General features: G+C 37.9%; 1 protein-coding gene across 1 annotated transcript; it reads left to right on the top strand.

The window, feature by feature from the left end:
• The first annotated feature begins 6,931 nt into the window (after positions 1-6,931).
• On the top strand, positions 6,932-11,222 carry LOC114042412 (late lactation protein B-like). The gene is given in 7 exon segments (XM_027861100.1): positions 6,932-7,018; positions 7,732-7,859; positions 8,645-8,661; positions 8,664-8,703; positions 10,102-10,221; positions 10,886-10,989; positions 11,197-11,222. Coding segments are annotated over 7 exon segments (522 nt in total).
• The last annotated feature ends 547 nt before the right edge of the window (positions 11,223-11,769 follow it).

Raw genomic sequence — 11,769 nt, 5'->3', positions numbered from 1 at the left:
GATAGATTTCTATACCCAATTGATTGTGTATGTTATTCTCTCTTTGAGCCAATTCTGTGAGATTAAGGTTCACTCACACCCCTGACTTTCCCCCTCTTCCCCTCCACTGTAAAAGCTTCTCCTTGCCTCTTTTATGCAAGATAATTTACTCCATTCTACCTCTCCCTTTCTCTTTCTCCTTGTACATTTCTCTCACCCCTTAAGTTTATTTTTTAGATATCATCCCTTCATATTCAACTCACATCTGTGCCCTCTGTCTATATATACTCCTAACTACCCTAATAGTGAGAAAAGTCTTATGAGTTAACAATATCATCTTCTTATGTAGGAATGTAAACCATTTAACCTTATTCAGTCCCTTATGATTTCCCTTTCCTGTTTACCTTTTTATGCTTCTCTTGAGTCTTGTATTTGAAAGTCAGATTTTCTATTCAGTTCTGGTGTTTTCATCAAGAATGCTTGAAAGTCCTCTATCTCATTGAATGTCCATTCCCCTCTCCCCCCCCCCCCCCCGGAAGGATTATATTCAGTTTTGCTGGGTAGGTAATGCTTGGCTGTAATCCTAGTTCCATTGCCCCCTGGAATATCATATTCCAAGCCCTCTGATCCTTTAATGTGGAAGCTGCTAAATATCATGTTATCTTGACCTTGGTTCCAGGATAATTGAATTGATTCTTTCTGGTTACTTACAGTATTTTCTCCTTGACTTGGAAACTCTGGAATTTGACTATAATATTCCTGATAGTTTTCATGTGGGGATCTCTTTCAGGAGGTGATCAGTGGATTCTTTCAATTTCTATTTTACGCTCTGGTTTTAGAATATCAGGATAGTTTTCCCTGATCATTTCTTGAAAGATGATGTCTAGGCCTTTTCTTTTTTATCATGGCTTTCAGGTAGTCCAATAATTTTAAAATGAAATCTCCTGGATATTTTTTCCAGGTCAGTTGTTTTTCCAATGAGATATTTCACATTTCATTTTTTTTGTTTTTGTTTTTATTGTTTCTTGATTTCTTATAAAGTCATTAGCTTCCATTTGCTCCACTCAGATTTTTAAAGAATTATTTTCTTCAGTGGTCTTTTGGACCTCCTTTTCCATTTGGTCATTTCTGCTTTTTAAGGCAGTCTTCTCCTCATTGGCTTTTTGGACCTCTTGTATCATTTGGCCTGGTCTGTTTTTTAAAGTTGTTTCTTTTTTTTTGGGGGGGGGGTGTGTCTCCTTTACCAAGCTGTTGACTTGTTTTTCATAATTTTCTTGCATTACTCTCATTTCTTTTCCTAATTTTTCCTCTACCTCTCTTACTTGATTTTCAAAATCCTTTTTGAGCTCTTCTATGACCTGAGACCCATTCATATTTTTCTTGGAGGCTTTGGATGTAGGAGTTTTGACTTTGTTGTCTTCTTCTGAGTATGTGTTTTGATGTTCCTTTTCACCATAATAACTTTCTATAGTCAGAGTTTTTTTTTCCCATTGTTTGCTCATTTTCCTAGCCTCTTACTTGACTTTTAACTCTTTTTTAAAGTAGGGCTCTGCTTCCAGGATGGAGCACACAGTGTCCCAAGCTTCAGGGGTTTTGTGCAGCTATTTTCAGAGATACTTCTAGGGACCTATACATTTTCAATTCTTCCAAGTTGATATGATCTAAAGAGAGGTGTTTACTATTCTCCTGGCCTGTGTTCTGGTCTGTGAGTGACCACAAGCACTCTTTTTCTGCCCTGGAACTGTGAGGAAGGTCCCTCCTCCACTGTGGCTGCTAGCTCTTCTCGGCTAGTGCTCCTCTTCACCCTGGACTGCCACCTAGGACTGGGACCTGGATCTGAGTATGGGCAACCAACAGAGTCCTGCCTCAGTGGTAGTCTCAGTGGTACCTCCGTAATCTCCTTCTGATCATTTGTTTGACCTCCTTACCATTGGGAGCCTGAGAGCTTCCAGAAGTAGCCACTTCAGCTCCTGCTGCTGATTCAGTCACTCCCAGTGCCTCCTCCTAGTTTGCTGTGGCCAGTGCTGTGGTGGTGAGTCCTGAGAGCTCTGCTCTCACCCAGGAGCAACCTTCTGAAATTTCCTGACCTTCTAAGTTGTCCTTGGTGTCTGTGGGCTGAGAGGTCTAGAAATTGCCACTGTTGCCAGTGATTCAGTTGCCTCTAGCCAGTTCCAGGTTTAATGGGGTTGGGTCTGCACTGGCTTGGCCTGAATTAGACTTGGCTCTTCTCTCACCCTGGTTCAACAAGCCTTTCCTGCTGACCTTCCAAGTTGTCTTGGGCTGGAAATTTCTTTCATTCCATATTTTTGTGGGTTCTGCTGCTGTAGAATTGGTTTAGAGTAATTTTTTAAAGGTATTTGGAGGGGTTTGGGGAGAGCTCAGGCAAATACCAATCTTCATCTGCAATCTTGGTTTTGTCCACCTTTTGGGTCTTTTTCAGGATGAAGTACTATATATATTTTTATATCTTCTGGTGCAATAGGAGCTGTGGTGAGAGGAAGGCTGGTCAGCTCCTACTCCCTCACCCACATTCCAAATTGGCCAAAGTGTAGGCCCTCGAGTTGAGGCCTATTAAGGTTACCCTCTGGCCATACTATTTTGCCAGCCCTGGCACAGCAGAAACCTGGGGCCAAGAATAAGCAACAGCCTGAGATTTAGGATACTGTTACTACTTAATGTGCTATTTATGCATTCCTTAAGCATTTAACAAGTATAAAAATGTGCTATTTTTATTAGTTTCCTATCTTTTTTATGTGTCAGTGACAAAGTTTTTGAGTGTTGTGGCCCTAACTACATTTTCTCATCAAGCCTTTTGTTTTTATTGCTCAGTTTTGCATATTGAGGTGATTTTTAGGAATACATTCGTAATGTTTAAACAGAATTGATTATTTGCTTTGCAAACACCACAGACAGCAGAAGTCCAAGAAAGGTAAGTAAAGAGCTTCCAAAGAAAGCAAGGGTAACAAATTATTCCAGAAAAATAAAGGAAAAAATAGAAATAAAAAAAGACTGATATAATTAAAAGCAACAATGATAACAGAAGAACAAGAGGAAGAAAAATAATAAATTTCATTCTAAAAGAAGATAAGGATAAAAATAGGACTTAAATAGAAGAAACAATGGTAGAAAAACAGGCCTGAAAGTCTATGGATTAAATCTAGTAACACTTTTTACTTGTGAATCAAATTTTTTTTTTTGCATATGAAGTCATGCAAAACAAACATTCACATTCCCCATGTTGAAATAAAAAAAAGAAGCAAGAAAAAATGAAAAGGCAAAATATTCTTCAATATGCTATATTCCATTGCAGTATATATAGAAGTCCATCATTTCTCTGTTAGGAAGTGGATAGCATTTTTCATCATTTTGGGATTGTTGTGGATCATTGTATTAATCAGAGTAGCTAAGTCATTTACAGCTGATTAACATTACTATATTGCCATCACCATATACATGGTTCTCCTGGTTCTGCTCACTTCACTTTGAATCAGTTCATATAAGTCTTTTTAGGTTTTTCTGAAACAATAGCACTTGTCATTTCTTATAGCATAATAGTGTTGTATCATAATCATATGCCACAACTGATTCAACCATCTTCCAATTGATGGGTATCCCCTCACTTTCCTATTCTTTGCCTTCAGAAAAAGAGCTGCTATAAATATTTTTGTACATATGGGTCCTTTTCCTTTTTCTTTGATCTCTTGGGATATAGACCTAGTACTGTAGTAGTATTGTTGGGTTAAAGGGTGTGCATAGGTTTATAGTCCTTTGGGCATAGTTCCAAATTGTTCTCCAGAATGGTTGGACTAATTAACAGCTCTACCAATTGGCATTAGTGTACCTATTTTCTCACATCTCCTTTGGCATTTGTCATTTTCCCTTTCTGTTATCTCAACCAATTTGATGGGCATGTGGTAGTATCTAAGAGCTGTTTTAATTTGTATTGCCCTAATTATTAGAACAATTTTACTTGACTATTGATATCAATGATTTTTTCTTCTGAAAATTGATTGTTCATATCTTTTGACCATTTATCAATTGAGAAATGACTTATTTTTGTAAATTTGACTCAGTTCTCTACAAATATGAGAAATGAGACTTTTATTAGAGAAACTTGCTGTAAATTTTTCAACCAGCTTCTTACTTTCTTTCTAATTTTAACTGCATGGGTTTTGTTTGTGCAAGTACTTTTTAATTTCATGTAATCAAAATTATCCATGTTTGGTCATGAATTCCTTCCCTATCCATAGTTCTGAAAGATAATTTTTTCCATGCTCCATTAAATTGATTTTGATGTAACCCTTTAAGTCCAAATAATATAATCATTTTGAGTTTGTCTTGGCATATAGTGTGAGATGTTGAACTATGCCTAGTTTCAGCCAGGTTCTATTCTAGTTCTTCCAGCAGTTTTTGTCAAATAGTGAGTTCTTGCCTCAATAGCTGAGATCTTTGGATTTATCAAACACTAGGTTTCTGTGCTCATTTACTCCTGTATATAGTGTGCCTAATCTATTCCATTTGATTGCATGAAATTGAAAAGCTTCTAAGGGAAGCTTACAAACAAGTGAATGAATCCAGGTTAAGATGAGAAGTGGTTGACTGGGATAACTCTTTTTATTGAATTTCTGAGATGAGTGTTTTGTGTCTAAGACACATAGACAAATAACAGATATGATTATCTGGGGTATCCATTGTCTCCCAAGGCAGCTCATTCCACTTTTGGATGGTTAGAATTGTTAGAAAGTTTTTTGTCAAATCCAGTCAAAATCTGCTTCCTTTAAACATCTATTTTTCCAAATTCAACCCTCTCCCATACCAGATCCCTTCAAGTATATGAAGATTATTTTTATATTATCATTAGTCTTTTCTTCAGGCTAAACATGGCAGTTCTTTAAGCCGATTCTTGTATGTCATATTTTTGTGTCTCTTCACCATCTTGGCAGTCTTCTTCTGGTGCTATAGCCTATCACAGTTAGGTAGCACTCAGAACTGAACACGCTAATCCAGATGACATTTGACTAGGGCATGTCAGAACATGACTATAATCTCTCTTATTCTTGAAATTATGACTATTATAGAAAAGAGCCTAGAATTGTATTAATTTTTTAAGGAAGGTCACAATCTTGCCTTATGTTGAATTGGAAAGTGCATAGAGTAACTGATTCTTTTTCACATGAACTATTGTACAAAATTTCTCACCTTCTCTGATGAAGCTGACTTTTTCGATTCAAGTATATTCCCTTAGTATGGCCCATCATTCTGAGCAGTTTGGATCCTTTGGGATCCTAAACTATTCTTTGTGTTAGGAAACCGCCCAAGCTTCATGTCATTTACAAACGTGATAAGCTACTTTTGACGTCCAGTTATTGTGTGAATATTGAAAATTATCACGGAACCCATTTTGATCAGAAGGATAACCTAGGAAACTTTGACACATGTTTGGCTGAAATAGAAGTTCCCAATGTTTACATCATTTGGCTGATTTACCTACCATTCTAGCAAGTCTGAAAAAAATCCAGGAAAATATTGTGCTAGAGCCAATTGTTGACCATAGAGAGAAAAGGAGCAGTCGGCAGGGGTCATTTACTGAAGTCTTTAGGGATTTCATGCTTCAAAAACCACTTCAAACATGGGGGCTTTCCTTATCTGACTAGCATTTAATGCTTTCCCTGCCTCTTAAATTACCTCTTAGTTATTTCATATATGTATATGTATATATATATATATATATACACACATACATATACCCATACATGATGTTTCCTTAATTGAATGGAAGAACATTGAGGATGGGAACTGTATTGGTTTTGTTTAATGGCTAACACAATGGCTGGCACTAAGTAGGCACTTAATGTTTATTGATGGGTATTTCACAGTAAAATTATGAATAGATAGGGTAACTGATCAGTAGTCAGTTATATTTGCAGAAAAAATATGGTTTCTTAGGAAACTTCATATAAGTGGTTACTGAGTGACCTGCAAAAAATGATGTATTACTTTTAAAGAAGTTAAACATACATGATTCAATGTCCCAGATAACTTCACTTTGACAAGCAAAACTTAGCCCAAATTCTAGACTGCCAGTTTTTCTTTGACCAACAAAATCAGTCCAAACAACCTGGGTTAAATCAAGGTCTCAGACAGTAGGAGACCTGGACTTTGGCTCTAGTTCTTTCATTCTTTGTGATGCCTGAGAAGTCATTTAGCTTTTTTGTGTCTCCATAATGGGGATCATGATATATAATTTGTTGACTTCACAGATCTGTTGTGAAAGTGTTGGGAGGTAAGAGCCGTTTCTAATTGAGATAAGGAGAACCTTGTTCAAGTGGAATGAGTAGAAGAACTGACATTCAAACCCAGATTTTCAGACTGTTGCTTTGTCTAGTGTGTATGTGTGTGTGTGTGTGTGTGTGTGTGTGTGTGTGTGTTAACTACATCATGGAGACAGAACTAGAGGGAGGCCTTCAATGCACATGAAAAACTTTATAAAATGTGCCAGCAAAAATGAGGGGGTGGGATGGGGTGAGGTTGGATTGAAGCCACTGATTTTCTCTTTGTTGCTCAAAGAATCTTTGAATTACTTCCTATTCTGATAACCATCTCCTTCCCAACAGTAAATGCATCAATTCTTAGAACTGATGGAGGATGCAAAAGTTCAAAAATTAGGCCTAATTGATTATTTGGATGACTTATAATGAGTAGTCATTCAACATGAAGAAAGACATAGGACTTCCAAAAACAATAGTATGTTATTTCACCTTTCCCTTACCCCCCCCCCAGTTCCCTGTTGTAAGACTTACTGTAGCACTGTGCAAAAAAGATAACAGTTTTCAATGCCACATTGATCTCAGGATATATTTATAGAGAAAGATGTTAGGAGAGGGATACAGATCTTCCAACCAGCTTCATTGAGTGAGTGACTGAAGGTAAAGACCTGTGAACATCTGAGAAGATGAAGGTCCTTTTCCTCATCATAGCACTAAGCCTGTTCTCTATTCTCCAAGCTGAGGAGTCATCCCCTTCTAAAGAACGATTTGAGGTGAGACTTCATTGGGAAATCTTGTAGATTAGAAGGAGCAATGTATGCTAGCAAAAGGCTGTCATTTCAAAATTTAGGCCCCACTGGGCTGTTTTTAACCTGAGTCTATAGCCCTGTAACCTTCTCATCCTGCAATGTACTGCAATTTTAGTGCTATGGATTCCATTAGAAAATCTCGGATTGAGTCTATGGGGGAAAGTCAGTGCAGGAAGTAGATTCCAAGTCAAGAATTTGATTATTCTCTTGCCTTAATTGACTCTGCCCAGAATGAACTGGAAATGGGGGATATGATTCAGTTAATTTTATCCTTGATAATGATCATTCAGAGCAAGTAATGTTCCCGAGTGGAGTTGGATCTCCAAGGATTCAGTTACTTTCTTCATGGATTCAGTTTGGGATTTCAGTGCCAAATGTCTGCTTCCATTTGGGCCCTGTCAAAATTGGGCTAGCTTTATAGATTTGGATTCTCAAGGCTAGTTCACTTCCACTGAATTGCTTCTTTCTACAAAACTGTACTTTTTGTATGTTGCCACCAGATTCATGGTGGTCCCTGGGTAACTGGCTCATGCATGATTTTTGCCACAGAGTTGAGATTCTGTTCTGAGAGTGTGATGAAGATCCAGATCATTAGGAGATGTTTATGAGGGGTTCATCCCATTATGCCCTCCATTTTCCTCCTTCAAGTTCTAGCTACATATCACAATTCCCTCTAGGGTACATACTTTATAAAGGCCATGGTGACAGACAATGAATTTCATGGGAAGAAGAAGCCTAAGGAGGTAACAGTTGTGACAGTCACTCACCTTAGTGATGGTGATCTGGAGGCCAATTTTACCTCCAAGTAAGTAGACTGCCCATAATTGTCCTATCAGCTTGCTTCATCTTTATCTCTCCTACTTTAGGGCCATGGCTAAAGTTTATTACTTGCTGTGCTCTGCATATCTAATCTGATCACACACAATATACATACTGTGTTAGAGTTAAGGTTAGAGTCTCAGAAGGATTAGGTAAAAGTTACTGTTAAAGTATGTACTTACACACATACATACCTGTATATATGTACATATACACATGTACAAACATATATGTATATGAAGTTTAGGTTTACTTTCCCAGCAATGGGTGAAATGCTTATAGTGTACTCATTGACTTATTTTTTTCTGGTTCATAGTTTATCTGCTAGTCCCCACATGGCTTCAGGCCTCCTCTAAACTTTCCTTATTTTCCTGTGGAAGCCTTTATTCCATGTAGTTCATGACACAAGTTATCCTATGTTATATACTGTAGCCTACTCATATGATGCATCTCTCTTCATGTACTTTGGTGTCACCTGGGTTTGGATTTCTTAGAGATCATGGTATTCCTTGATCTCCAGCTGTATAAATTAACCCAGAAAATCTTCAGTATTCAAAAGATGGATGCTAAGTCACAAGATTCTTTTCTATGAGTGAGAATAATCAGATCACAGGCTGTAATGCTAATCTGTTTCTGGTCATTCTCCTGTGCTTGCCACATTGAGAACTGGGTCAGTAGTGAAGTTATCAAAACACCTTTCCTGATTTCAATGACATATAAACTTCTCTTCCTCTCATTGTCTCCAGCATTCACATGCATTCTGTTTTCCAGCAAGAATGGAATATGTGAAGGATTAAATTGAAATTAGAGAAAACAAACAAGCCTGGGCTATTTTCTTTGGTTAAGTGAATCAAACATTCCATACTAAAGGTATTCCAGCCAGGGATCTAGCCTCCTTAGAGGTGGTCTGTCAGGCCCAAGCAAAGATCGGGCCTTGAGACTTTCCTTTATTCTTATAGTCCAACGGCTGGATTTTCTTGACAATATCTAGTGAATTTGCATGTTTTTTCCATGGCATGGACTGAATGGGTGAGTGGGTTTGTCTGCATATGTGACTGACTAAATACCTGGATGTGAGGGTTTGAAGTAGCAAATTCAGGTTAAGCATCTACTCTTATGATTTGCTATTGGAAATCACAAGAACACTTCTTTAACTTTTCCCCAGCAATAGATACTTTAATGGGCAAAAGTTTTATCTTGAGTGCTATTCTTGAGATTCATAAGTCATCTAGAAAAACATGTGGCACAATAGGGTTCATGAAAATATTGATATGATGACCCTCCAGAATGTTTCTTGGGGGAAGGGCGAGACATGCAAAGATGGGGCACTGCAGCAGTTACTTGCTTGCGTTCTTGGTATTAGAGACCTATAGAAAAGGGACATATGCAAAAAACAAGCCATCTGCATCATTATTTTTCAAAATAGACTTTTCCACTTATATATTGGGAAGAACTGAATCTGAGTCATTTCCCAGAGCCAAGACACTGACATTATGCTCATGCTGCCCTCATTCAACAAACATTTATTAACCAATTTCAGTGTTTAGAGCACTGTGCTACTTGTTGAGGGAGAGACAAAATTCAAGTTCAATGTGATTCTTGCCAAAGGTACAAATACAGACAGCCATTTATTCTTGCTTTCTTTGTCACTTTGGACCTGACTTATGATTTCATTGGTATCAGGAACTTCCAGTAAGGAAACTTCCTCTATCAAGACAGATCAGCTCCTATTCTTCAAGTTACAGTCTCTGAGAGTTTCTTCAGTATATTGAGAATTAAATGACTTGCTCATGGTAACTTTGGTAGTATATGTCAGAGGTGAGACTTGAACTTAGGACCAATAAACTCCAAGCTTGTTTCTCTGTTCATTATAACATACTATCCCTCTAAAGTAGGACAAATTAATTACTTTCTTGGCCTCAGTTTCCTCATCTGTAAAATTTGGAGTTAAACTATTTTTTTTAGGTTTCTTGAAACTCTTATACCTTTAGTCCTAGGTTTCTTTAATATACAGTATTACATGATAAGTGCATTAGAAAGGTACCATATCAGATCCAAGGGGAAGTTATCTTGCTCATGGGGGACCCAACTCTTTTTCTTGATTCTTGGATGTTGCTGCTCATTAGGTCTGGGGTCCTTCCTGGCACAGTGAGATCTTAAGCCCGCTGTAGTCTCCTCCCAACAGATTTTCCAAGAGGATTAGGGATGCTAAAGATATATCTCCTCACCATCTCCACAGATGAGGGCAAACGCCAGGTACTCATACAAAAGACATCTGTGAAAGATCACTGGATTCTCCTCTGTGAAACCGAGTTATCTGACAAGCGAATAAAAAGGGTCAAACTTCTGGGTAAGTAACAAGGGAAGAATGTTAGGTTATGGAGCAGGTGTTAGAAACTGCTCACCTGGATTCCTGTTACTTTTCAGACATTCCCAGATCTGGCATCTCTAGAAGCAGCAGGAGAAGATCCGTTTTGATATAAACCAAAGCCCAATAAAATATCCAGTGGATTCCATGAAATCCTTCAAAATTTTTGCTGTTTGGAGGTTTGATGGCAACAAAGGCATTGCTTACCAATCACATTCCCAAGCTGCCAATACTGACTGAACTGCTCTTTAATGAGCCTGTAGAAGGCAAAATGATGCTTTGAACAAAGCAGCAGGAGGAAGAAGATAGGGTGTCTTCATATTTTCTCTCTTTCTTCCATCCTGCTTCTGGGGGCATTAGAGCTATTTTGTTTTAATGCATGATTGGGAGATGTAGGTGGGTTTTCTGTAGAGAGGTAGGTTTGGGAAGTGCTTAATGTGGGGGAGAAGGGCATTTATTGCCAGAAGATAAGAGGGCTGAACTGATTACCCACACTTAGTTCTCTCATCTCCTTTTGTGCTGGCAGTTTAACTAACTGTGGGGCAAAACCCAAGGACTTTCACTAGGAGGTGACTACTGTAGAAACAGGGACCAGAGAAGGATTGAGTCAAAATGAACAGTGATTTATTCTGCCCTCTCTCTTCGGGTCCAGATGCAGAAGAGAACCCACAAGGCTTTGAGGAGTATAAGAAGTTTGTCAGCCTTAAAGGATTTAATGAAACAAAGATCAGCATACCCACACAAGCTGGTAATTAGAATGGAATTGGCTCCACTTTGCTGTGCCCTGTTCCTCTATCCCCTGAACCCTAAACCCTTCCTTTCCCTTCTTTTCTTGTTCTTCCCTTCCCTTCAATGCTGTTAATCATAATTTCTTAGGAGATCTTGTATAATTGTTTGAACTCTAAGTAGGAAGTAATTTTGGCAAATTGACTCACATATGTCTTTGTTTCTACAGAAACTTGCACCCCTGAACATGATTAAGGTACATATTCTTCAAAGATTTCTAAATACTCTTCAAGAATAATCTAAATTCCTGCAGTTCACTTTGGATTTAAGCATCTACTTGGTCCAGTTCAACTACGGGAAGGTGAACACCCAAATCGTGTCAGAGGGATCACCTTGTTTTACCTATCTCAGATAGATTTCAGCCTCCTTTGGATTTATGTCTAATTTTTTTGTCTTCCTGTATATAGGAAATGTTTTAGTATGTTTCCATTTATCGCCAGGTGCTTCATTTTGAGAATATTGCCTCTTGTTTGGTTCTTAGGGGAAGGAGAGAACGACTGGCTAAAATGTGAGGAGTGATAATTGTGGAGTCAGTAGTTTCAACTCCCTGTTTGACCCTGACAAAGTTCCTTAACCTTTCTGGCCCCAGGTTCCTCTTATGTAAAATGAGTGAGGTTGAATTATATCACTTTTATTATCTCTTAAAGTTTTAAATCTAGAATCTTATAATAATAATAATAATAATAATAACGATTTAATGTATTTGAAGGTATTTTATTCTTCCCCTCCAAGTTTCTCCAAG

Source organism: Vombatus ursinus, unplaced genomic scaffold (genome assembly GCF_900497805.2).
Source record: "Vombatus ursinus unplaced genomic scaffold, bare-nosed wombat genome assembly UNPS02014448.1, whole genome shotgun sequence".
Classification (NCBI taxonomy): domain Eukaryota; kingdom Metazoa; phylum Chordata; class Mammalia; order Diprotodontia; family Vombatidae; genus Vombatus; species Vombatus ursinus.
This window is presented reverse-complemented; position numbering and strand designations above follow the sequence as displayed.